At 37.6% G+C, this 27479-nt stretch overlaps 4 protein-coding genes and 1 long non-coding RNA gene across 6 annotated transcripts; 3 read left to right on the top strand and 2 right to left on the bottom strand.

The window, feature by feature from the left end:
- The first annotated feature begins 149 nt into the window (after window positions 1–149).
- On the top strand, window positions 150–4336 carry LOC103337987 (MA3 DOMAIN-CONTAINING TRANSLATION REGULATORY FACTOR 1-like). Its single transcript, XM_089041715.1, is given in 5 exon segments — window positions 150–445; window positions 1200–1424; window positions 2075–2169; window positions 2287–4074; window positions 4077–4336. Coding segments are annotated over 4 exon segments (2133 nt in total). The 5' UTR covers window positions 150–445; window positions 1200–1204; the 3' UTR covers window positions 4107–4336.
- A 1802-nt stretch (window positions 4337–6138) lies between these two features.
- On the top strand, window positions 6139–10161 carry LOC103337988 (tetratricopeptide repeat (TPR)-containing protein). Of its 2 annotated transcripts, none has more exons than XM_008241157.3 (10): window positions 6139–6654; window positions 6768–6860; window positions 6939–7040; window positions 7139–7306; window positions 7390–7478; window positions 7578–7699; window positions 7881–8062; window positions 8406–8693; window positions 9449–9596; window positions 9695–10161. In XM_008241157.3, exons 1-10 carry the CDS (start codon window positions 6268–6270, stop codon window positions 10063–10065), a joined length of 1950 nt encoding a protein of 649 aa, XP_008239379.2. In that variant the 5' UTR covers window positions 6139–6267; the 3' UTR covers window positions 10066–10161. The 2 variants fall into 2 exon arrangements, with proteins under 2 accessions (XP_008239379.2, XP_088912032.1); XM_089055906.1 differs by having other exon boundaries at window positions 6511–6673.
- A 1163-nt stretch (window positions 10162–11324) lies between these two features.
- LOC103337989 (CBBY-like protein) lies at window positions 11325–14194 on the bottom strand. Its single transcript, XM_008241159.3, has 8 exons — window positions 13833–14194; window positions 13467–13537; window positions 13121–13279; window positions 12730–12796; window positions 12278–12373; window positions 12116–12162; window positions 11850–11930; window positions 11325–11689 (listed from the first exon to the last, which is right to left on the bottom strand). The coding sequence occupies exons 1-8, from the start codon at window positions 14151–14153 to the stop codon at window positions 11569–11571; spliced, it is 963 nt and encodes a 320-aa protein (XP_008239381.1). The 5' UTR covers window positions 14154–14194; the 3' UTR covers window positions 11325–11568.
- A 1977-nt stretch (window positions 14195–16171) lies between these two features.
- LOC103337990 (CBBY-like protein) lies at window positions 16172–18818 on the bottom strand. The gene is made up of 8 exons (XM_008241160.3): window positions 18378–18818; window positions 18066–18136; window positions 17731–17889; window positions 17543–17609; window positions 17091–17186; window positions 16929–16975; window positions 16653–16733; window positions 16172–16511 (listed from the first exon to the last, which is right to left on the bottom strand). Exons 1-8 carry the CDS (start codon window positions 18696–18698, stop codon window positions 16400–16402), a joined length of 954 nt encoding a protein of 317 aa, XP_008239382.2. The 5' UTR covers window positions 18699–18818; the 3' UTR covers window positions 16172–16399.
- A 3234-nt stretch (window positions 18819–22052) lies between these two features.
- LOC148915326 (uncharacterized) lies at window positions 22053–24012 on the top strand. The gene is made up of 3 exons (XR_016122105.1): window positions 22053–22703; window positions 23302–23383; window positions 23914–24012. It is a non-coding gene; the product is annotated as an uncharacterized LOC148915326 (long non-coding RNA).
- Window positions 24013–27479: the final 3467 nt, after the last annotated feature.

The raw sequence follows: 27479 nt of genomic DNA, 5'->3' as shown, positions 1-27479 counted from the left end.
ACTGGGGCACAACAGTGGCGCTGCCTTAAGCGCGTAGGCCACGTGGACGGTCCTATCGCTAATACACCAAAAACCCCCTAATGATGACGTGTAAAATCGTAACCGTAGCCTCCCTATAAAACCCTCCGCTTCCTCACACTTTCGTTCTCATCCATTTCCTCTCTCTCTCTCTCTCTTCTCTAACCGATTGAGACAGACACTGTCACTCGCAGATTCGGATCCACCGGTTTATGATAAACCCGGACCTTCTCTGATCCATTAGATCGACGTCGTTTAGTTTCGAGGCTCGGAGTTGCTGCTCGTCGTTTCTTTGATTTCAGTGGACTTCGGAGTTCCGACTTGGATATCCGATTGCTTCTCCTGTTCTTGGCTCGAGATCCGGGCCAAGCACAGAAGAAACGGGCTCTGGCTTTGGATTCGGTACTCTTAGACTTCACACAGACAGGTACTCTGGCTTTCTTTAAATTTTGTTTTACGCTTATCCGTCGTTTGCTTGGTTGCTGAGAAAGCTGGGAAAAGAAATTAAAATGATGCATTTGGTGTTTGGTTTTCTCATTGTTTGGGACTCTGGAAAATGATATTTTAGTTTCACAGTGACTTAAGCTACATTTTGGTTGCTTCTTGTTTTTCTTTTTCGCACATTATTTATGGTTGTGTATTTCTTTAGTTTCCTTCAGTTTCTAAGTAGCCAAACAGCTTATAGTTGTATTGATTTTGTAGTTAATACTCATAGCGGAGCCACTCCTAGACCTGGAGTGGCCCTGGCCCCCCCATATTTTTATCCCTTTCTATTATATTATATAAAATATATAGAATTTGTAATAAATAATTTATTAATTAAGTTAAAATTTTCTCTAAAACAAATTAGACATGACTCAATTAGAAATATTTAGTTCTAAATATGTAATTATTGAATACTTAGGTGTGTTGTATACTTGTATTTTTAACTTCGGCCCCCCAATTTTACAATTCTAGCTCTGCCTCATACCTCTACGTGGTTAATGGTTAATAAGCACTTAAGCCGTTGGATTAGTTAATATTGCTCAAGTAAAATTTGCCTATACGCGTTTTTGTTTTCATTGAGTTAATAATAGAGTTACAGTAAAGACTAAAGTGGTTAATATTTCTAATAGAAAGTAATTTTCAAGATCTAACACTATTATTTATTCAATATTAATATTGATATAGGAATTTTCCAGTGTAAATGGCCTCAAAGGAGGGATTCCTGACGAACGAGCAGAGGGAAACGTTAAAAATTGCCAGCCAAAATGTGGAGATTTTGTCATCATCCCCGAAATCTCCGACGTCTTTTCTTTCGGAACATCATGTAAAAGCCCCTGCTGGTGGGAAGGCACCAACAGCTGGGATAGCTGTGCGGCATGTTCGCCGGTCACACTCAGGGAAGTTTGTGCGAGTGAAGAAGGGTAAGTTCCCTTTCGGCTCTTTCTTGACTGGGGTTGATCTTATGTTAGCTTATGAAGACTTCAAGAGATTGGGATTGCATTAGCTGACTTATGGTTGATCATTGATTTCTATGTAACCATGTTTATGGTTTTATTAGTATCTGTATTTTCCTGTGACGCTCTTAAGAAATTTTGTTGCATATATACCTACGTTTCTTATTTCAATCAATTGTGCTTTTAACTTTTTTTAAGTAAATGATCGGTACTCTAGTTTTACAGGGCCTGGGGCTCTAGTATTCATTATTATAGTTCGTTTTATAGTAGTTGGAGTCATGTATCGTTTTGGTGTTTGTGAAATTCAACTGCAGTGTGCACAATTATACATCTCATGCATGAATGGATCTTTCTTCCTTCGAAGCTGCGTGTTTAGCTTAATTTATCTGTTGTTAGGGTCTGAATGAACTCCGCAAGATTCATGACTGATCTATTCAAACCCGGGTAGTGTTTGTAATTTACATTCGGGTTAATGGTAGAGTCATTTTCTTTCTTGCTTTTCAAGTTTAGATTTGATGTTGTTTTGTGGTGCTGAATTGATGATACTATCCCTGATTGTTGAAATTACTTATTCCTGGAAGGGATTGATTTCTCTTTTCTTTGTCTAATGGCAACAGAGGGAGGCGGTGGTAAGGGCACATGGGGAAAACTGCTTGACGCTGATAGTGAATCCCCTATTGATCGCAATGACCCTAATTATGATAGTGGCGAGGTAAAATATTTTTAAAGTTTAGTTTCAATCCCTTATTGATTGCAATGACCCTAACTGTGCTCTGATTAGGTGGATGGAATATTCTGATTTTTAATTTAAAGACACTGGTTTCAGCAGGAACCATATCAACTTGTTGGGTCAACTATCACAGATCCCTTGGATGAATACAAGAAAGCCGTTGTTTCAATCATTGAGGAGTACTTCAGCACTGGTGATGTGGCATTGGCAGCATCTGACCTCAAAGAACTAGGCTCAAGTGAATATCATTCTTACTTCATTAAGCGACTTGTTTCCATTGCCTTGGACAGGCATGATAAGGAGAAGGAAATGGCTTCAGTTTTGCTTTCATCTTTGTATGCTGATGTCATTAGCCCTATCCAGATTAGAGATGGATTTTTCATCCTTCTTGAATCTGCTGATGACCTTGCAGTGGACATACTGGATGCAGTAGACATCCTCGCTTTGTTCCTTGCTCGTGCAGTGGTTGATGACATCCTTCCTCCAGCCTTCCTCACCAGGGCAAAGAAAGCACTCCCAGAATCTTCAAAGGGGGTTCAGGTTATCCAAACTGCTGAGAAGAGCTATCTTTCAGCTCCACACCATGCAGAACTTGTGGAAAGAAGGTGGGGTGGTAGCACCCACATTACTGTTGAAGAGATGAAGAAAAAAATTGCTGGTCTATTGAGGGAATACGTAGAAAATGGAGATACTTTTGAGGCCTGTCGGTGCATAAGGGAGTTGGGAGTTTCATTCTTTCATCATGAGGTTGTGAAGAGGGCTTTGATTCTTGCCATGGATATTCGAACATCAGAACCACTAATAATGAAGCTATTAAAGGAAGCGGCTGAGGAAGGGCTGATTAGTTCTAGTCAAATGGTAAAGGGGTTTTCTCGTTTGGCAGAGACCCTTGATGACCTTGCTCTTGATATTCCATCAGCAAACACCTTGTTCGAGTCGCTGGTCCCGAAGGCCATATCCGAAGGTTGGCTTGATGCATCATTTTTGAAATCCTCTGGTGAAGATGGTGGCGTACGAGCCGAAGATGAAAAAGTGAAGCAGTACAAGAAAGAGATTGTGGCCATAATTCATGAATATTTTCTCTCAGATGACATTCCGGAGCTTATCCGGAGCCTTGAAGATCTTGGGGTACCCGAATATAATCCATTATTCTTGAAGAAGCTGATCACCCTTGCAATGGATCGAAAAAACCGTGAAAAGGAAATGGCATCTGTTCTGCTTTCTGCCCTTCACATTGAGATCTTCTCAACTGAGGACATAGTTAATGGGTTCGTCTTGCTTCTTGAATCTGCAGAGGATACTGAACTGGACATTTTGGATGCTTCAAATGAGCTTGCGCTTTTCCTTGCACGAGCTGTCATTGATGATGTCTTAGCTCCCCTGAATTTGGAAGAAATTGGCAGCAAGTTGCCACCAGATTGTAGTGGGAGCGAGACTGTTCGAATGGCTCAATCACTCATTTCTGCTCGTCATGCTGGTGAGAGGATCTTGAGGTGTTGGGGAGGCGGGACCGGCTGGGCTGTGGAGGATGCAAAGGACAAGATAGCAAAGCTGCTGGAGGAGTATGAGAGTGGGGGTGTAGTGAGTGAAGCCTGCCAGTGCATTCGTGATCTTGGGATGCCCTTCTTCAACCATGAGGTGGTGAAGAAGGCACTGGTCATGGCCATGGAGAAGAAGAATGACAGGATGCTTCACCTGCTTCAGGAGTGCTTCAACGAAGGGCTGATCACAATTAACCAGATGACAAAAGGCTTCACCCGAATCAAGGACGGGCTAGATGATTTGGCTCTTGACATTCCGAATGCAAGGGAGAAATTCAGCTTCTATGTGGAGCATGCGCAGGAGAAAGGGTGGCTCCTTCCTTCCTTCGGATCATCTGCTGCGGATGGCTCACACTGACCCAGGCTGCAGCTTCTTGAGAAGAACATATATTTTTCGATTTGCTTCTCTCTCATGTATGTTGTTGCCCATGAGCTCTCTGTACTGTTTACAATCTTTGTTTTCTGCACTTCTTTAAAAGGTGGGATGTGGGTGGTATTGGGATGTTTAGATTTTTGTTCTGATGTTTTTCTGTTGTTAGCGGTAAAATCTGATCGACGAGATTATAGTGATCCCACTGCCAATGTATAAAGTTGGTTCTCTTCGCTTACCATTGACATCTTTTTAAGTTTTACAGCCTATGGGTGTCGTTCCTCTGATGCTCTGCCGTTGGATTTTGCTACATTTTCTTTTTCTTTTATTATTAAACATGCAATGGTTCCTTTACACGAAGAAAGAAATTGCACCCATTCCCCGAAGTTCTTTGTGTACATTTCTCAAAGATGAGAATTAAGGTTCAAAATGTGAAAAACTTTGTTCTTTAAGGACAATTAAAACTAAAGGTCACAAAAAACTTAGAAGGGGCTTGCAACTCCAGGGGAGCGTTCGGTTTCGCACCCGATGGTTTGTGTAAGATTCTCTCTTCTTCCAGTACCATTTGTATTTATATATATAAAAAATAGAAGTTCATGAAAACCTCAAAAAAATTTCCCTGTACTCCGACATTGTACTCTCAATCCCACTAAAGGAGATTTCGATCTGTACTCAGGCTACAAGCATTGTAACTTCTTGTTCTCTTTCGATGCACCACTAAAGCCCGCATTCTTGTTTTCTTGGACGACAACGACATCGTTCCTTGCTCTCAACTCTATGCATTTTGATGAAAAACATGGCCTTAGCCAGTAACCTAGTTGATTATCTTACTCATTTACACATGATTGAAATTTTTAGTCCTTAAGGATTTCATTTAACAACCAATTTATGTCAACCCACAGATAGAGCAACCCAACCCCTGGGTGTGTGCTCTTGGCTGAAGAGATTGAAGCTCCCAATTGTAAACCAAGCAAAATTAATGTTGTACTAGTTCCGAGTTCGATACATATTTCAGTTACCACAATTTTATATGGATTTTATTGATTTGTTTTATCTAACTGTATGTTTTGAGTTTGGCTAGTGCAAGTATGTGTATATATATATTTAGTACAAGCGATAATTTAAACTAGAAGAGATGAGATTTCTTACACACACAAAATGCCATGGAAATTCAAACCTAAAACCTTTGATTCGCAAGTTCAGGTTTTTTTTCCATTAGATTATACCTCATTTGCATATCTTATATATGATAAGGACATGCAATTCGTATTTCGGTCCCCAAATGAATAAATACAACAAGGTATCAGACAAAAAATAATGGCAGTCCACATCCTCTCCCATTAGCTATAATAAATGAATACTTGAAATTCAGAGTTTGCTTGCATACATGAAACATATCCCAATATGGCTGGATAAATTCCCGAAGAATTACAAGGAAGAAAATATTTTACAAGGGAATCCGCCATCGCTTTCAAGCCTTCACATATTTAATTGGTTTATTAATAAACTTGGCCTCAGCGTCCTCCCCATCTTCAAGGACAACCTCATTAGTCCATAGCTTATTCCATTCTAAGAAGGGACGAGATTCTTATAAAAATGGCGACGACGGTGACACTAAATTTATCGGCAATGTGGAGGCTCGAAAGCGATGGCCGGAGCACTGCAAGAGGAAGATGAAATATTTTCCTAGTTTTTTGAAGATCGAGTGTATTGGAGCAAATTTTACACCACCGGACAATTCCTTCCTAGTTCGTGATCTCGGGAGTCTCAAGAACTTTATTATATGCTGGTAGGGTTTGATTTCTTAGGGTTGGAATGAGCCACACTAAGCATACGTGTGTGGGTATGCTTAATGGGCCTAATATTAAAAGAATATCTTAAGTATTTTTTTTAATCTTTCAGCCCAATAGAAATATGTACGAGAAATTGTAAAGAAAAATATCAATTTTCATAAAGGCAAAACGAATCGTTTCGGTTGTTCCCTTCCGTTTGTAGGTTTTGTTTTGTTCTGGGCAAAGTGGTCATTTTGTAGTTGTTAAACTCTGTTTGGTTGCTGAGAAAATCGACCGAAAGAAAAGGGAAAGAAAATGGGAAAACCTCGCGTCTAAGCAAAAAGTCTTCCAAACGTTTTCTGTTTATTTCTTCGCCTCCATTGGTGGAAGCACAAAAATGTCCGAACGGAACGATTCTCAGCCCTACACAGTGCCGCAGCTCGCAACCCCAAAGAGCTCAAAGCCGCCACAGCCGCCACAGGTCACCGGTTTGGCTGCTAATCTCAATGTCGACCCTCCTGAAACGGACGGTGCGATTCCTTCCACGTGTCAGCACCAGACCTCATCAGTTTTCTCTCTCCTTCCCCCTTTCCCAAAAGTAACGTGTAATAAGGACACTGACACCAGTGAAGCTGAAGGTAAACGATTAAACAAACTGGGGAAAAGCAGGTCAAGGAATTGTAAGGCAGAGTGTTCTATGGATTATGGAGCTGATGCTGATGGCTACTTGCCTGGTCAAGGCGTTTCGTCGTCTCGTGAGGAGAAAGTCAGCAGCCTCAAAACTGTGAGGACCCTTTTCAATGGTGGTTTTGTGTTTGCTTCTTTCGCATCATTTGCTTTGTTTTTTGTTTTGTTTTTTTTTTATTGACATGGTTGGTGGGTGCATTTTGCTTTTAGGGTTTGGTTCATGTTGCAAGGAGGATGCCTAAAAATGCCCATGCTCATTTTATACTGGGTTTAATGTATCAGAGATTGGGGCAGCCTTCGAAGGTAGCTTTTTGATTTTCCTATGGCTCTTTAATTTGATTACTTGGGTGTAATGGATGTTTTCATGTTTCTGGGTTTTAGGCAGTTTTGGCATATGAGAAGGCAGAAGAGATTTTACTCCGCCCTGAGGCTGATATCGATAGGCCGGAGCTGCTTTCACTAGTTCAAATTCATCATGCACAGGTGAAGTAGTCTTTTACTACATTGTTCTGTACACTATTTATTCTTTTAGATAGATATGAAAGTTACTGACACAGCTGGTATTTTTGTCAATTGTGTAGTGCCTTATGCTAGAAACTTTGGGGGATAGTAGTTTCGACAAAGAACTTGAACCTCAAGAGCTTGAAGAAATTAATTCGAAACTAAAGGAGTCAATGCAGTCAGATGTAAGACAGGCAGCTGTCTGGAATACCCTCGGCTTGATTCTACTTAAAACTGGCCGTCTGCAGGTACAAGTTTTTAATTTTGTTGTTGGTAATAGTTGTTCTTTCTTTTTCCATTTTCTGATATGGATGTTTTTATTACTGTTTAGAGTGCTATTTCAGTTTTGTCTTCTTTGTTAGCTGTTGCCCCCGACAACTATGATTGCCTTGGAAACCTTGGGATTGCTTATCTTCAAAAGTAAGAGTGTATACATGTTGATAGAATAATGTTCTCTTCAATATTTTGACCTCTTATATATCTCTAACTTAAAATGATTGCAAATGGTCTTTTCTTCAGTGGAAATTTGGAACTTTCAGAAAAATGTTTTCAGGAGTTGATCCTCAAGGATCAAAATCATCCCGCGGCCTTGATAAATTATGCTGCCCTTCTTTTATGTAGATATGGTTCAGTTGTTGCAGGTATGGGTTTGATGAAATTGACTAGTTTCATGAACTCTTTTCATTTGCTTTTTTTGCAGTGCCTACTATGTAAATTTTTAAGAAGGTGGATACTGGTCAATTTTTGTAGAATGCTGCTTTATCATTTTAAATTTGTGATAATATCTGGTTGAAGAACCTGTATCCCTTGCTTAATTTTCAGGTGCTGGGGCAAATGCTGGTGAAGGTACTTCTGCAGATCACGTTTCTGGTATAAATGTTGCAAAGGAGTGTTTGTTAGCATCACTAAAAGAAGATCCTAAAGCAGCACATATTTGGGCTAATCTTGCTAATGCATATTATATAACTGGTGATCATAGAAGTTCCAGCAAGTGCTTGGAGAAGGTGCTCATGGCTCATTGCTACAATCATTTATAGCTTATTTCTTGAGGTTGTTCATTGGTGTCCTTTTTTTTCATGGTTTTCATTTTCATTTATGGAAAATGATGATGCATAACTTTTTTCAGTGCATGTCTTTCCAAATTTTATTTTATTTTATTTCTATGGGTCGAAAAATAGAACTTAAGAATGCACTCTTTTTGCTCATTCTTGTGTTGCATGCATCACTTTGCTGCTTATCGTTTTTAGGACAGTTTCATGCTCCTTTTACTACATGGCTTCTACTCCGTCCTTGACAAAATAACAAATTGGCTTAAGCTGTTTTTTCTTGCTACTGCTTGCTTCTTAGGCAGCAAAACTAGAGGTCAATTGTTGTATGTCTACTCGATATGCTATTGCAATCCACCGAATCAAGGATGCGGAAAGGTGTCAAGATCCTAGTGAACAACTTTCCTGGGCTGGAAACGAAATGGCTTCAATTATAAGAGATGGCGACTCTGCTTCAGTCGAACTTCCGATAGCATGGACGGGGCTTGCGATGGTGCACAAAACCCAACACGAGATTGCAGCAGCATTTGAAACTGAACAGAATACACTAATGGAGGTAGAAGAACGTGCTGATTATAGTTTAAAGCAGGTAATCACAACAGAGCTACTAAGATTCCATTTACTTCTCTTAGCATGACATGACATGATAAAAGGAGCTCCTTATGTAATAATGGATGACATATTCAAATCGATTGGCTTTTATATACCACACCGGACGATTCCACCGTTTATAGTCGAAAAGAATAGTCACATTAGGTTTTTCAAACCGGAAGAGACAGGATGTACACTAGTTCTTTGTAATATCATACATCTCTTCACAACCTTTGTTTTCACATTTGCCTAATGTGTCTCTGTAATAAACAAGATTTTTAGCTTTAGTTAAGTGACAAGTTTGTCAGAAATGTAGGAGGTGTGGGAAAAGGCAAAGTACTGGGCAACGCTATGGGCTTCTGTTTCTCCTATTTTTAGGAACACATCTCTTTCAAACATTTTGCTTCATTGGAAGGCTGCAGTGTCTTGATTAGGATTGTTTTCTTCTCATAATTGGAGATCTCTGTACTCATTTTACTGTTTCTTCCTGTTATTGGTGGATTACTTGTCCACCTTTTTGTATGGTTTTTTATGAAATTTTTTTTTCTCCTTGTCAAAAAATAATACAGATTGTAAGTTTCCTATCATATGTGACCCTTCATAACCCATAGTCTGTGTTAGCAAAATTCAAAAAGAAAGTAACGTGCTTAATACTGTTGTTTTATTTAAGTATGTTTACACCATGATTATTTGGAAAATCATATCCATGTCCAATACGATGCACTTGAATTTATGTTAGTCTGTTTTATGCAGGCAATAGCAGAGGATCCAGATGATGCTGTGCAATGGCACCAACTTGGTCTTCATAGCCTTTGTACTCAGAAATTCAAACACTCACAGAAGTACCTCAAAGCAGCAGTTTCCCGTTTTAGGGAATGTAGCTGTGCATGGTCAAATCTAGGTATCTCAATCTTAATGCCATTTTCTTATGTCTATATTTGTTTGGTTCTCTCTCTCAAGAAGTTGGTAAAGTTATTTATCGTATACATACATCACTAGGTATCTCACTGCAACTATCGGAGGAGTCATCACACGCTGAAGAAGTATACAAGCGAGCCTTGGCATTGGCGACAACTAAACATGCCCATGCTATACTCTCCAACCTTGGAAATCTCTACCGCCAGCAGAAGCAATATGAACGTGCCAAAGCAATGTTTACAAAATCTCTTGAACTCCAGCCTGGCTATGCTCCTGCATTTAACAATTTGGGTCTTGTATTTGTTGCTGAGGGACGATGGGAAGAAGCCAAATTCTGCTTCAGCAAAGCCCTCCAGGCAGACCCGTTGCTGGATGCTGCCAAGTCCAACATGATTAAAGCAGTGTCTGCATCAAGTTCATGTGCAGGCTTGTCGAGTCTTCTTCAAGATTAAATTGTAAGCAAGTGATAGGGTAGGCAGGTTTCCTAGCCAAGATTAGGGTTGTAAAACGGTATTAATTAATGAGAAAATGAGAAGAAGCGTTCTGTACATGCAAGCCTCATTCTTGCACATATTTGTCCACGAAGGGTTAGATGTAGAGCTTGTTTTCCAGTCCAATGCATCCCAATTTTGTATGATAAGATAACTTTTCAAAACAGAAATAAGATTATTGTCCAACGACAAAATGTTCCTTTTTTTTTCTTCGAACTCATTGAGATTGTTTTGGCTCTTTCTTTGGTTATGTTTGACCCGCACAAGAGGTCCATGTAGACAAGTTCACTACGCTAGTTTGATTGATGTGAACGTCTGAAAACAGTGTCTCGATGTATAAGGTTGCTTCATTTTCCACCACTGGTTTCAACTTTGATTGCGCTAAGTCTTTTGATGAGAAAAGATGGTGGGTGGCATGTGAAGTTGAGGCCATAATCTAACTGATCATGCGGAGAAAAATCTAGAGTATGCTATTGGAAACAGTTATATACTTTCATGCTTACCCATTTTGGCTCTCATAAATTTTCTTTCTGAGCCTCCACCAAACCTTAAAAAACTTACATGGCTGCAACCTTAGGAACTACCATGGCTATGCTTCATCATAGGTGCTTCGCCATCAAATCCTCCAAAAATATGAGCACTTATAAACCAACCATGAAACCTATTTCCCTTCTGACCCTCAAAGACATACCTAAAAGCTTCACACCCTTCAAATCTCCTATTAACTCCAAGTGTTCCACTTTGATCACCAGCACCATTGTTTCCACCTTGATTTCTTGCGGTCCTGCTTTCAGTGCGCAACAAATAGCGGAGATTGCAGAAGGCGATAACCGTGCCCTGGCACTCCTACTCCCCATCATTCCAGCTATACTGTGGGCTCTGTACAACATCCTTGGGCCAGCTTTAAACCAAATTAACAGAATCAGAAGTGAGAAGAGCAAGTGAATTTGGAATCGTTAGTGAAGCTTCAAGTAGTAACAAGAGCTTAGTTTTGTTATTTGTTGCCACTCCTACCCTTCCTTGGGAGCTCTACAACACTCTTCAACCTAGAAACTGTGTAGCTAAGTTTTATTGTGAATAATTCATAGAATCATGTAACGTTTACCTTTAACATATATTTCATAGAAAATTCTGTCTGATTAGATATATAAATGCTATGGAGATTCATCTCACAACCTGTTGTGATAAATATAGAAATTAACATTGGACTAGATCCAGCGTGAAAGAAATTCATAGCTTAAGATCATTCCAAAAGCCTGCCTTAGCAATAGAAGCCCCTTGTAATACTTCATCCAGAGATTCACCAATGAAAACTTTGTCTGCTTGAGAATTGCTAATTCATACTTTAATATACATCAAGACTGCTACAAAATGCTGTGGCATTTATTTATTGTCTTAGCTGAAACCCTAATCACCATCCAAGGAATTTTTGATGGAACAGATAATTGCTGAAAACTATATGAGCTAGCTCACGTACTGCTTGAGAAGGCTTCTGCAGAATGCCAAGTCAAATCGCTCCTCTGGCGGATCTCCAATGAAGTCGAAGACTGCATCTGCATTCAGAAAGTCTTCATTGGCTGTGTATCTGCAACCAGAGTTAAAGATGAAGAGAACATGTTAAGCATTTGCTGCTAGAAATTTGACATGCGTGACCGGCAAAGATTACACTTACTCATTCCAAATTTCCAACAACCCATCTTAAAAGTTTGAAAAATAATATGGAATGTGAAGAACGTGGAAAATACCCGCTCTTAGTTACTATACACTTCATTCCAGCCGCTTTGGCAGCTGCAAGGCCTATGCCGCTGTCCTCTATCACAACACAACTGTAGAATAGGAAAATCAAATCATTTTTCATGAACCAAAAGGTTAAACATGGAAGTTGGATATCTTAGTAAATGAGGTAGAGAAAGCACATCAATCCCTCAAATCCATAAATTAGATTCAAATAAAATCTCATTATGTTGGTTGTTGTAGCATCAGAAATTTGGGCTAGAGTGTCCTGCAATACCATGAAGGATCAACACCAAGAGTGTTAGCCGCCAATACATAGATGGCCTGTCAAGAAGAATGAACATAGTTTAGTTTCTAAATGTGTCTGAGAGCCTGAGCTTGAGTGAACTCGAAGTAACCAGACATCATTAAATCAAAATGTAGAGGGATTAAAGTTTACTGGATCAGGCTTCTTGCGGGGAACCACATCTCCTGCAAATATCTTGATTTTTTCTGCCCGTTCTGGTCCCAGCAAGAATGTAACTATTGCAGAGACCTTAAAATCAGAAAACGGTTCTAACGTCAAAATGGGAGGGCAATCTATGAATCAGTATTATTTATTTCACAAATAAGCTAAATTGACCGCAGAGAACAAGATTATGATCACTTGTCTTTAATTTTATGCTCAAAATAAAGTGCAAAGCTGATAAAGAAGATGTACTAAGGATAAAATGAGATCCCATAATTTCAATTTTCAGTGCATTTAATTATCAATGAGCAATGTCAATCTGATCTAGACCCAATAGCTTTTGGAAACATGTAAAAGTTAGGTTTTGATTAATATAGTTCTTGAAGAATCACAGAAAAACTAATTATGCAAGCAATTAAGTTGTGGAACCTGATTTAGCATACCGCCTTCTCATTGGAAGTGCTGCACACAGCAACTTTAACTCCTTCTGCTAAAGCCTGATCTATCAGCCTGTACAAGTTGATAAGAGAAACTCAGCTACCTAACATATCTTGAATTTGAAATTTTACTTGGATAATCTTACTCACCTTCTGGAACCATTATCTTATTATTATACTCATAATGATATTTAGATTCTTAAGTGGTTGATTTTCTTAAAGCCATTTTATTATCAAATGAATTGGCATCTCTAAATCACTGTAAAATGAGACAAATCTTAGCCATCAATATCATTACATCCAATTCGTAGAACCAGAAAATGCAAGAGAGATATAACACACTAATGTCAAATAATAAATTTTGCATGCAAGAGCAGAAGATCAGATGGTAACCAACTTTGCAACTCCTGGCCGAAGCGGCAGCAGTTTTTTCTCAATAAGGGCCATAAACAACTCTGTCTTTCTCTTGTGAAGTGAAGCTATGAATGCTTTTCTTTCTTCTTCACTTTTCGGAGCATTTTCTGGCCAACCCGTCTTGTTAAAATAGGCTGTCATCCTACGAAAACCAGAACCGTTCGAGTACAAATAGAAATCAAAGTTCTGCACTAAATTAGATGTTTGCCCATATAAAATTTAAACCAAATAATTCAATGTATAAATAAAAAGAACAAAACTAAGCAACCCAGGAACCATGCAACTCCAATGTAAGCTAGCTATAGAGTATTTGGGAGAGACCACTTTACCTTTCCTTTCCACCTCCAATCTTGAGCAACTCGCCGTACAAATCTACATCCCAAGTAACACCCAATTCTTTCTGTGCAATCAATCAAGTCATGTCACTAACCCATGAAAGTAATTGAGATTGTCTACCAATAATTTCGATCAAATCTAAAGCTAATTTCTCCCCGGGTCCTAAAAATGATTGAAAACGCAGACTGACAATTCCAATTTCTCTTTAAACTTCAGCTATTTATGAGCTTACCAAGCACAACATCCATAGCAATTCCCCAAAAGCAAGAAAACCCATTTCATCAAACCACACACAAACATACACAGATTGAAGAAAAACAGAAAAACAGAGACACCAGAGAAGACCAAGGGACTGTTACCTCTTTGAAAGTGTCATTGAAAGAAATGCGGTGGCCATCCTTCTCCGTATCGACAAGCACGCCATCGCAATCAAAGAGAAGAGCCGAAGGAAGAGGAGAAGCAGAAGCTGAGCAAGTGATCTCAGAACTGGATGTTCCAAGCCTCCTGCTGCTCAATGGTCTTGTTGTTTTGCTAATGGCTATTTTTGTACCCACAAGTGAAGATTGTAAGGTCCTTTCATGGGATTTGAGGTTGGCAATGGAGGTGGTATTTTTGTGAGATAGCAAAGGTGTCGTAGAAGATAATGTAGCTAAGGAATAACAGACAGCCATTGACGCCATTAGAAACCACTCTCTTCAAAAGATCAAAGTAATTTTGGACTAATGAAAGTCTCCTACTTTTGCGGTTTTCTTCTCAACGGTCCTTAACTAACTTATCTACACACACCATTTTGGGCCAGAGAGCGACAAAACAGAACTTACACATCATCTGAGGCCCAACTCTAGGGGTATAACTGCCATTTCGCATTAGGACCAGGAACTAGGGTTGGGCACAGTCCAGTTTGGTCTAGTTTTCCTCTCGAATTAGAACTGAAATTGGAACTTATAAACCGTCCGGTTTGGTTTGGTTTTTATAGAAAGTGTCTAAAAGAATCGAACCAAACTTATGCAGTTTTAATTCCGTTCAGCCCAATTTTCAATTTGGAAAGATAAAAATATAAAAATGTGAAGAAGAGAGAAATAGGATGGATAGAAAAATGGAAGAAGATAAAAATATGTACAATGGATAAAATAAGAGAGGAAGAGGTGAAGAGATAAGTAGTAAGAGAAATATAAAGAAATATGTGGAAGAAAGAAAACCGCAAAAACCAATTTTCAATTTGCAAATATTTGATTTTCAAAACTTGCAAAAACCACAAAATATACACGGATGATGGAGTTGAATTTTAAGGAAATGGAACATATGAGAACTTGTAAGTAATTAGTTTATTTATACTAATGTTATTTATGCTTCTTCTTATAATAAAATGTACTACACTATGTTGTTTTATTTGTAAATAACATTGGTGCTCAAACAACACAACGGGGTTCTTCAAATCCACTCACCACCAACACTTGAGTTTGTAACTTTAGTTTGTAACATTGGTGCATTGCATTTTCCTTTTAGTTTGTAACTTTAATTAACTTTGAATTGAATTTTTCTTTTTTGTTGTAACTTTAATTCATTTTGCTTTGCATTTTCCTTTGGTTTATAACTTTAAAGGATTTGGAATTGGAATGCTTGAGAAGTTTAACTTTAATTGGAATGCTTGGAATTGTAACTTTAATTTTCTTAGGTTGTGAAAGAAGTTGATGAGATTGTGAATTTATATATGTTTGAGAAATTGAGGTTGTGTATTTATTTATTTAGGTTGTGAATTTATATTTTTGTATGCTTGAGAAGTTTTAAAAATATGTGGAAAAGAGTTACCGAACCGCACCACCCCTAGGTGAAGAGATAAGTAGGAAGAGAAATATGAAGAAATATGTGGAAAAGAGAGAGACGAAAGCACAATAAGAACGAATATAGTTTGCCCCAAAAAGAAATTGGATTAGAGTAGTTATTTAGTTGGGTACAAATTGGAACTAAGACATGTGGGTATTAATTGGGCTAAAATATCTATGTACTACTTGGAGTTACTAATGTTACTTGAATATTAATTAGACTTACTAATAATTTTGGATATAAAGGCATAAGTAAACATAACATAACCGGTCAGTTTATACCAGTTTTTCCAAGACAAGAACTGGGACAAGAATCAATCCAAAGTGGTCCGATTCGATTTTTGAGCCTATGTTAAATTTATTGAACAACACAGTTTTTTTCTCTTTTCTTTCGATTCAGTTTGGCTCGGTTCACCGGTTCATCCCCTTACCAGAAACCAGGGCCAAAGATACAAGGGAAAGACGAGGACTTTGTACCAGTAGGGAACGAACGCTGTTGGAGCTCAGAGCCTGGGAGACGATGAAACGTTTCTTTCAACCAGCAGAGAAAGATGGGTCTGCCAAAAAACCCACTCTTTAATCTTCTTCGGAAAATGGAGAAATTTCAGGGGAGGGCAGCAAGAAAGAGCCACTCAAGTTCAACTGGCCTGAGTTCACTAGCTTTTGACCCAGATGTCATTGCAATACACAAAATTTTGTTCGGATAGACCTAGAAACTACGTGTAGCTAAAATCTATTGTGAATAATTCATCAGAATTGTTTAACGTTTACTTCAACATAAATTTCATAGAAGAAATATATGCCTCGTTAGATATTTAAATGCTAGAGGTATAGAAATTAACATTGGACTAGATCCAACTGAAAGAATTCATAGCTTAAGATCATTCCAAAAGCTTGCCTTAGCAATGGAAGCTCCTTATAATACTTCATCCAGAGATTCACAAATGAAAACTTTGTCGCTTGAGAATTGCTAATTTGCACTTTAATATACATCAAGACTACTACAAAATACACCGGCAATTTTTTTTATTATCTTTGCTGAAACCTTAATCACTATCCAACGAATTTTAGATGGAACAGATAATTACTGAAACTGATCTAGCTCACTGCTTGAGAAGGCTTCCGCAAAATGCCAAGTCGAATTGCTCCTCCGGGGGATCTCCAATGAAGTCGAAGACTGCATCTGCAGTCGGAAACTCTTGATTGGCTGTGTATCTGCAACCAGAGTTAAAGATGAAGTGAACATATTAAGCATTTGACTGCTAAAGAAGACTACACTTAACTCATTCCAAATTTTCAAATAAGCCATCTTATAAGTTTGAAATATAATATGGAATGTCAAGAAGGTGGAAGTACCCGCTCTTAGTTACTATACACTTCATTCCAGCCGCTTTGGCAGCTGCAAGGCCTATGCTGCTGTCTTCTATCACAACACAACTGTAGAACAGGAAAATCAAATCAGTTTTCATGAACCAAAAGGTTAAGCATGGGAGTTGGATATCTTAGCAAAATGGGGTGGAGAAAGCACAAAGATCCCTCATATTTGTTACGAAAGTAGATTCAAATAAAATCTTGTCGTGTTGGTGGTTGTATTGTAGCATCAGAAATTTGGTCTAGAATGTCCTGCAATACCTTGAAGGATCAACACCAAGAGTGTTAGCCGCCAATACATAGATGGCCTGTCAAGAAGAATGAACATAGTTTAGTTTCTAAATGTGTCTGAGAACCTGCGGCTGAGTGAACACAAAGTAACCAGACATCATTAAATCAAAATGTAGAGGGATTAAAGTTTACTGGATCAGGCTTCTTGTGGGCAACCACATCACCTGCAAATATCTTGATTTTTTCTGCCCGTTCTGGTCCCAGCAAGAATGTAACTATTGTGGAGACCTTAAAATCAGAAAACGATTCTAACGTCAAAATGGGAGGGCAATCTATGAATCAGTATATTTATTTAACAAAGAAGCTAAATTAACCACAGAGAACTAGATTATGATCATTTGTCTTTAATTTTATGTTCAAAATAAAGTGCAAAGCTGATAAAGAAGATGCATCAAGGATAAAATGAGATCCATAGTTTCAATTTTCAGTGCATTTGATTAATAATGAGCAATGTCAATCTGATCCAGATCCCATATAGCTTTTGAAAATATGTAAGAGTTAGGTTTTGATTATTATAGTTCTTGAAGAATCACAGAAAAACTAATTATGCAAGCAATTAAGTTGTGGAACCTGATTTAGCATACCGCCTTCTCGACGGAAGTGCTGCACACAGCAACTTTAACTCCTTCTGCTAGAGCCTGATCTATCAGCCTGTACAAGTTGATAAGAGAAACTCACCAACCCAACATACCTAGAACCACAAAATGCAAGAGAAATATAACACAAATAATAAATTTTTCATGCAAAAACAGAAGATCAGATGGTAACGAACTTTACAACTCCTGACCGAAGTGGCAGCAGCCTTTTCTCAATAAGGGCCGCAAACAACTCTGTCTTTCTCTTGTGAAGTGAAGCTACAAATGCCTTTCTTTCTTCTTCACTCTTCGGAGCATTTTCGGGCCAACCCGTCTTGTTAAAATAGGCTGTCATCCTACGAAGACCAGAACCATTTGAGTACAAATAGAAATCACAATTCTGCAATAAATTAAATGTTAACCAAATAATTCAGGGTATAAATAAAAAGAACCAAAATTAAGCACCCCAGGAAGCAGGAATCATCTAAGTCCAATGTAAGCTAGCTATAGAGTATTTTGGGAGAGACTTTACCTTTCTTTTCCACCTCCAATCTTGAGCAACTCTGCGTACAAATCTACATCCCAAGTAACACCCAATTCTTTCTGTGCAATCAATCATGTCATGTCACTAACCCATGAAAGTAATTGAGATTGAGGTCTGCCAACAATTTCCATCAAATTTAAAGCTAATTTCTCCCCAGCTCCTCTAAAAATGTCACCTATTTATGATCTTACCGAGAAAAACATCCATAGCAATTCCCCAAAAACAAGAAAACCCATTTCATCAAACCACACGCAGATTGAAGAAAAACAGAGAAACCAGAGGAGAGCAAGGGAATGTTACCTCTTTGAAAGTTTCATTATAAGAAACGCGGTGGCCATCCTTCTCTGTATCGACAAGCACGCCATCGCAGTCGAAGAGAAGAGCCGAAGGAAGAGGGGAAGCAGAAGTTGAGCAATTGACCTCAGAACTAGATGTTCCAAGCCTCCTGCTGCTCAATGGTCTCGTTGTTTTGCTAATGGCTAGTTTTTCACCCACTAGTGAAGATTGTAAGTTCCTTCCATGGGATTTGAGGTTGGCCATGGAGGTGGTCTTTTTGTGAGATAGCAAAGGTTTCGTAGAAGATAATGTAGCTAAGGAATAACAGACAGCCATTGACGCCATTAGAAACCACTCTCTTCAAAGTTCAAAGTAATTTTGGGACTAATCAGTCTACTTTTGCGGTGCACACACCGCCAGCGATTTATAACCAAGGGCGGAATGGTGAGTTAGAATGTCTGAAGTTTTTAGCTTAAAATGTAAATGCTCATTTTTTTAACTTACGATTTCTATAAGTTTAAAAAAAAAAAAAAATTATACGTTAAATCATATAAATCACGCTAATTCATGAATTCATTCACAAAGGGATCTAGCATGGAGCTGGTGAAGGCCATTGCCCTCACCGCCTTTTCTCTAAAAGGCGAAAAGAAAGTAATTAACTAACAGCCAAATATTGAAACACAATACCTGATCAATATGAGCTCTAATTTCTCAAACTTCAAATTTTGTTCTAGTCTATTGTGTGTCCTCTCTATAACGACTTAGTTGTTAGAGGTCGTATACATTGATAAAAACGTATTTGACTAACATTATAATTATGATTGATAATATTGTTTTTTGTTTTCCTTTGCTACTAATGAAAGCATTTGTAGTCATATATTTAGAGCTTAATTTTGCCAACAAAGAGAAAATTTTCTGAATCTGCCACTATCCATTCACTAATTTTTAATAAGTTTTAACATAAAACAAATGCATATTATCAAAATGAAAATATGTTCAACAACATAATTGAAACTATACACATTCAAGGTGTGCCCCTACGATCCTTGAGAGAAGTAAAATATTTTGTTATTTCATCTAAATCGCACCGTCCCTAGAGCTAGCTAATTGAAAAGGGTGGTGTGATGGGCATTAACATGAATATTGATGACAAAGTAAGGAAACATTGAGAGAAAATAGTAAAAGTTAGATAGTTAAAGTCATGAGTGTTTATTAAGGGATAATGTTTCTTAATTGAGCAAACAAATTAAATATACAATGATTATGAGCCTACAAAGTTGAGTGGACTACTATTAGCCATCAGAGAATCAACATATAAAAGAGTCATATTCAACATCAAGAGTCCTAATACTCTTAGCCCAAGCCATTTGCAAACCTCTAAGGAGGCTCCATAACTCAGCCTCTGAAGGAAACATGCATTTAAATTTAAACTCACGGATTTTAAGCTACAACATACATGAATCAAACATTCAAAGAGGCGGAAGCAACTTTTAGATCTTATTAAGCCTAATGCTACCAAATTCCAAGTATCTTTCTAGGTCTAATCTCACTTATGCACAAAAGAAAAGGGAAGAAAGGATGAGACTTTCTTATCCTTGAAGCTCTCTTGGATGGTCTCCGAGTTTTCACCTTTGGAAAGACCTTCTTCCTTGTTGCTTGCTTCATAGAGTCTTCACAAGGTACCAAAGTAGATGTCCTCTAGTTCATACACACAAACGTAGTGTAAGAGATGAAGAAGATGACCAAGAGGAGGTAAGGTGCTAGCCCTCTCCTCTTGGTGGCCGGTTCTAGCATGGTAGAGTGGAGATTTCTCTCTTCTCAAACCCACTCCAAAGTTGGATTCTTCAAACCCTAGAAAGAAAACAATCTAAGTGCAGCTTATATAAGCCAATACAAAAGATTAAGCAAAACCCTATCCTTGTATTTAGCCATAGTGTTTCTTGGGCCATTTAATATGTTGTCATACAACATAGGTTTCTTGGGCTCATTTAATTCCAATTTTTTTAGATCTTGAAAATAGTTTGGAGTTCAATACCAAACAAGTTTATGATCTTAAAATCACTCTTTGAAAACCCATGTTTTTAACAAGAATCATAGTTTTTGAATTTACTTTTTAAAGTAGGATACCAAATAGGGCTTAAGGCTCCTGAAATATTAAGGATTATTTTATTATATGCTCCCTGAAGGTGTATTTGAGTCTCACTTTGCCCCTTGTAACTCATTTTGTCTCACTTTACTCCTTTTTCACACATATTTGTCACACTTTGTCTAGATTCCGGAGAGGCCAACAATTTCCGGTCAAAATTATAAAAATTAAAAACTCAATTAGTATACATTATGTTTTAAATATTTAATCTTATTTAAAATTGAGTTTTAAATTTTAATTAATATTTTGACCAGACATTGTTGGCCTCACTGGAATTGAGACCAAATGAGGCAAATATGTGTGGAGAAGGGAGTAAAGTGAGACAAAATGAGTTTTAGGGGCAAGGATGAATTCAGGAAAGTGGGCTAATATTTTTCTTGGCTTTCGGGACTCCAAGTAAAATAATAATAATAATAATAATAATAATATAATAATAACATTTAAAATATTTTAAAACCAGAAAGTAACAAATAAAATAATAAAATAACATCTTTAAAATATATATAAATATCTAAAACAAACTTTTCTCCTTCTCTCAGAAATACTATGCACCTAGAAGAAACAATGCAAATGTAATTCAACAGAAGCAATCCAAACTACAGAGGGACCAGACCAGCCCTTATTTAACCTCAAGCCTTGGAGTTTCAACTTCAAAACCACCTTAATTAGTTGATACTTGTAAAAATATTTAAAATGGAGCCAAAGAAGAGGGGTTTACAGTTTGTTTTGGCAAAAAAGGAAAGGGGGTTTACAGCTACTTGGGAACATAGAGTATGAAGAAATTATTAAATTTTCATGTCGGCAGACATTAAATATTTCCCATGTTTGTTTTGGTAGTAATTTATTATTACTACCATGTTATTTGTTCCAAAAGCAGTCATAGATATGTTTTTTTTAGTCAAAAGAGGTGAGCTAATATTAAACAAAAAACAATCATAGGCCAGGAGACAGAGATTATGGGCTAATATTTTTTGGAGTAGGATTAGCTTATAAAATTTGTACCAAGTTTAGTATTTTAAAAATTTTACACTGTACTAGAGCTTAGCCTAGCCTATACATGGATCCGTTCTTATTCAGGAGGCAAAGTGAGACTCAAATACATTTTCAGGGATTATATAAAAAAATAAGCCAAATATTAATACAGAGAGAGAAAATGGAATGGGAGAGCCAATAAAAAATTAATTACAATATATCATTATATTAATATATATATATAATTAGTTTGTTTAATTTTAGCCATTCATTCGTACTCTAATCTAATGATTGAAGACTTATGTCAAATAAAAGAAGGATAATTATCTGGTAAAAGAATATTTTTATTAAAAAAATCGATTCTATGATGACGTTAGTAGGGCTTAGTTTTCACATCATCAAACTGCTCAGCAATTCATCATCCTTGACAATTTGACATTTTGTCGTCCAAAATATCCAATAAGGCCTTGTTTCTTTATTGCCGATTCAAAGAGATTGGAATATTTTAAAGGTATAGCCGGGCGGCTATACTCTCTAGACGAACACGAAGCTTGCACTCGCACAGTACGGAACTTGCACTCGCAGTCAATCCATTTCGCTTCGCTATCAACTCAAGCTTCGATTTGTTTTCTTTGGTTCGGCTGCTTCGTCCTTCGGGTTCGGCAACGAAAAAAGACCCAACCCGCCTAGCCGGCCGCCTAGCTACCGCCTAGCCGCCTAGCAACCGCCTAGAGACCGCCTAGCCGCCTAGCAACCGCCTAGAGACCGCCTAGCCGCCTAGCAACCGCCTAGAGACCCACCTAGCCGCCTAGCAACCGTCTAGCCTCCTCGCGCCTACCTAGCGACAGCCTAGCCACCTCGAGCCCGCCTAGCGACCGCCTAGCCACCTAGCCGCCCGCCTAGGCCGATTTTTTGAACACTGCGATTGACTGAAAGTCTGAAACAACAATGGCCTCTTTCAGCGTCCTTTGGCTTCTTTTGCAGTCTATGCTTTCTCAGCTGCTTCTGGTTTCATGTGTCCATGACTCAAAATGCTACTACAGATCCATCTGAAGGTACTAGCCATCTTTCAGGTATAGCATAAATACGTTATGTGATGTGTACGCGATGATTGAATTGAGAATGCAGTGACGGCGTTAATATCAATATTCAAGCAATGGGACATGCAAGCCCTGCCATCAATGGAAGCGAGTTTGAAAAGCCAGAGAATAATCCAGCCACATCACCAAACTGTATGTTATTACCTTCTCTCTCTCTCTCTCTCTCTCTCCTCCTCTCTCTCTCTCTCTCTCTCTCTCTCCCCATATTCTTTAGTCTTGTGTTGTTGACTGTAGCAAATCGATTAATTATCAAATTTAGAAAACTAAGCAGAACATGCATGATACATCAATTGTAATATTAAGTGCCTAACTGCTCAATTTTTTTTCTTTCCAGTTGAGTTCATGCTCTGAACAAACGAGGGGTGTTTCCAAAAGAATTTTAGGCTTTAAGATATTTGGCCGTTTTGTATGAAGTTTTTCTAACCCCCTTCTCTGTTGTGAAAAGTTTTGTTCTTGGTTCATGACCATCAACCACGTTTTCTAAGTTCGAAAATAAAGGGTAAAAATTAATGAAAGACAATAGCAGTGATCCTGAAACTGAAAGTTACCCCCTGCCCATGATCCATCAGCTTTCTTCAAGATCACTTCCATCATAGCCACTTGGTATATAGTGCTTGGTCTAGACTTATCTGTAAAGTGCTGTCTTTGATTTGGATTTGTATATCATTGTTGCTTCAATTTTTTATTTTTGGAATTTTGACATGGAAGGCATGATGCTTGTGGTTTGTAGGTTGTTGGGTACCTTAACAGCAAGCAGGCGGCACTGTTCAAAAGAATGATTTGGGAAGCAATGAACAAGGACTAATGATAAGGTAATGCCTTTGGAAATCCATAAATTTTATCATATGTGTGTTCAGAAGGATTCGATGCAATGCTAGGGGCTTTCTTAGTTGCTGTTTGTTCCATGGTTTCTTTTTATTTGTTGTCTATATTTTTGGCATTTGAGTCTTTAGATTGAAAATCATTGAGGTTATGTAGTTAATCATGATTATCAGCCCCTGCATTATTTGCCTCTTCATTAATTCTCCTTAGCTCTGTGATTGTGCAGGAATTTTTCACTTTTAAAACTGACCTCCTTTCTTGTATTTGATTTTATGTTTGCTGCATGTCATATGTGCATTGTGTTCTGAAGCATAGCCTTGGAAGTCTCATCCAGCTTAGAGTTCTTGCCTAGTTCTGAGCTGTTATTTGAGTCACACACTGCATAACTGTGTTGAAAGTTTTCACTTCAATCTTATTTGCATTTGAATTATTTTTTGATCTTTCGACTATTTGTGTATGTTTTACTGCCAGCATTGAGTCTTATGTATTGATCTCTATATGCAACTATAACAATTGGCAGGGAAAGAGTAGAAAACGAGCTAGAATGGCCAAGAAAGCTGCTCCTGCTAGGAAGCCAGAAAAGGCTGTCAAAGTTTCTACTGTGATGGATACTAAGAATGTAAGTTAATAATAAACTGGTTTATGGGATTTTTGGTGCTTAAATTTTCCTGCAATGTTGATTGTCCTACTTATAATTTATTTAACAGATACTAATGTGACATTTTGTTCTTGCAAAGGCTGAGTTCAAAAATCAACTATGAAGCCTTGGATAACTTAAATGAAGAGCTTGTAAGCATCTTCTATATGTCTTATTTTAGAATCAATTTTGCTTTATTCATGCTTTGCAAATCCCATATTATGTTATGTCAACATCCAAGGTCTTGTTAACTGATGCACAGACTACAAGCGACTAAAAGCCAATCAAATCTAATGGCACGTTTAATTCGATTGTCAAATGATGTTACTTGTTCAATATATTTTTTGTTTTCTTAATGTCTGGTTAGTGTGCAGACACCAAATTCCTGTTTAATGGAATAAAGGTATATCCAAGTCACACAAACTACTCCAGGATAGAACTTAATACATAAAAGAATAATCTTTGGAAGATGGTATATTATTATTAAGCATGGATTAAGACATGAAACTGGGAAACCTGAAAATCAATCTGGTAGTTTACTGTTAACTAATTGGGCAGTTATATGGTTCAAAGTTTTTTTGTTCTTTTTTTTCATTTGTCATTTTATAATGATTTTGCAATGTAGTTCCCAGTTAAAAATCCTGGTTGGTTTTAGAAAATGGAGGTCTGTCTCTGCGAGTAATTCTCTGAACTTTAATAGATACCGAATTTGATTCATCTGATCTTTTTCTTCATGTCTAAAATCAAGGTTATGCACCTGCATTTGAGGAAGGCACAAAGTCTAATTGTGGCAGTCTTGGTGATATGCAACTATCAAATGAGAAGAACAGTCGTAAAGAGGCTGAATCCAGACAAGGCCAAGATGATGATTCATATGTTGCTAATGACAAATATAATGGATACAATTAAAATATTTCAAAACCAGAAAGTAACAAATAAAATAATAAAATAACATCTTTAAAATATATATATATATATATATATATATATCTCTCTCTCTCTAAAACAAACCTTTCTCCTTCTCTCAGGAATACTATGCCGCTAGAAGAAGCAATGCAAATGCAATTCAATAGAAGCCTTGGAGTTTCAACTTCAAAACCACCTTAATTAGTTGATACTTGTAAAAATATTTAAAGTAGAACCAAAGAAGAGGGGTTCACAGTTTATTTTGGCAAAAAAGGAAAGGGGGTTTACGGCTACTAGGGAACATAGAGCATGAAGAAATTATTAAATTTTCATGTTGGGAGACATTAAATATTTCCCATGTTTGTTTTGATAGTAATTTATTAGGGAGTTTCACTAAAACACCCAAAATAAGGGTTGAAATTATAAAAAAATCCAAGTACTATTTAAACATATAAACACACCCAAAACTCATCATTACACACTCAAAACCTATTTATAAACACACCCAAAAAGTTGACTTTGGGGTTGATTTTGGGTGTGTTTCTATGTTTAAATAGTGCTTGGGTTTTTTTATAAATACATGCCTATGATTAGGTTTATTTATAAATTTGTAAATTTATTATTACTATGGTCCCATGTTATTTGTTCCAAAAGCAGACATAAAAGAGGTGAGCTAATATTAAACAAAAAACAATCACAGGCCTGGAGACAAAGAGACTGTGGGCTAATATTTTTTGGAGTAGGATTAGCTTATAACATTTGTACTAAGTTTAGTATTTTAAAAATTTTACACCGTACTAGAGCCCAGCCTAGCCTGTATATGGATCTGTTCTTATTCAGAGGGTAAAGTGAGACTCAAATATATTTTCAAGTAGTATATAAAAAAAATAAGCCAAATATTAATACAGATAGAGAAAATGGAATGGGAAAGTCAATAAAAAATTAATTACAATATATCATTATATTTAAAAATATTTAAAAAAATTTAGTTTGTTTAATTTGAGCCATTCATTGTACTATAATCTAATGGTTGAAAACTTGTGTAAAATAAAAGAATGATAATTATCCGGTAAAAGAATATTTTTGTTAAAAAAATCGATTCTATGATGACGTTAGTAGGGCTTAGTTTCCACATCATCAAACTGCTCTGCAATTCATAATCCTTAACAATTTGACATTTTGTCGTCCAAAATATCCAATAAGGCCTTGGTTTCTTTATTGCCGATTCAAAGAGATTGGAATATGTTAAAAGTATAGCCGATCGGCTATACTCTTTAAATACATCCAGACGAATACGAAGCTTGCATTCGCAGAGTACGGAACTCGCACTCGCAGTCAATCCATTTCGCTTCTCTATCAACTCAAACTTCAATTTGTTTTCTTTGGTTTTGACTGCTTTGTCCTTCGGGTTCGGCAACAAAAAAAGACCCAACAGGCCTAGGCGCCCTCCTAGCTACCGCCTAGCCGCCTAGAGCCCGCCTAGCCGCCTAGCGACCGCCTAGCATCCTTACGCCCGCCTAGCGACCGCCTAGCCGCCTAGCAACCGCCTAGGAGCCTCGTGCCTACCTAGCTACAGCCTAGCCGCCTCGAGCCCGCCTAGCCACCTAGCCGCCCGCCTAGGCCGATTTTTCGAACACTCTGATTGACTGAAAGTGTGAAACAATAATGGCCTCTTTCAGCATCCTTTGGCTTCTTTTGCAGTCTATGCTTTCTCAGCTGCTTCTGGTTTCATGTGTCCATGGCTCAAAATGCTACTACCGATCCATCTGAAGGTACTAGCCATCTTTCAGGTATAGCATAAATACGTTATGTGATGTGTACACAATGATTGAATCGTGAATGCAGTGACGGCGTTGATCTCAATATTCAAGCAATGGGACATGCAAGCCCTGCCTATCAGCGGAGGAGAGCAATGCATTGGATTTCCCATCAATGGAAGCGAGTTTGAAAAGCCAGAGAATAATCCAGCCATCACTTGTGACTGTACTTATGACAAAAATACTACCTGCCGCATCACCGAACTGTATGTTATTACCCTCTCTCTCTCTCTCTCCATATTCTTTAGTCTTGTGTTGTTGACTGTAGCAAATCAATTAATTATCAAGTTTAGAAAACTAAGCAGAACATGCCTGATATATCAATTGTAATATTAAGTGCCTAACTGCTCAATCTTTTTTCTTTCCAAGTCGAGTTCAAGCTCTGAACAAACGAGGGGTGTTTCCAAAAGAATTTCGAGGCGTTATGTCTGCGTTGGATTTTGTTTCAATTCTTGTAGGAAACTTGATCGGCGGTCATTGCATTTTGTTTCGTTAAAGAATCAGTGCTTCATAAGAAGCAACTTCAGGCCCTAAGAAGCCAAAACACACAAAAAATATGTAGTATCAATCAATAGACACAGATACAGAACACTATGTATTGTAAACAAAACAAATTTTACGAAAAAGATCAAACCTGCTCAATGTCAAGATCAAACCACCTTAAAGTTCAAAAGCAATATATCAACAGTAAACGCTTCACTTCCAAATCATCCATTATCTACATAC

The sequence above is a fragment of the Prunus mume genome, linkage group LG7 (genome assembly GCF_029339155.1).
Source record: "Prunus mume cultivar Tortuosa linkage group LG7, ASM2933915v1, whole genome shotgun sequence".
Lineage (NCBI taxonomy): Eukaryota > Viridiplantae > Streptophyta > Magnoliopsida > Rosales > Rosaceae > Prunus > Prunus mume.
This window is presented reverse-complemented; position numbering and strand designations above follow the sequence as displayed.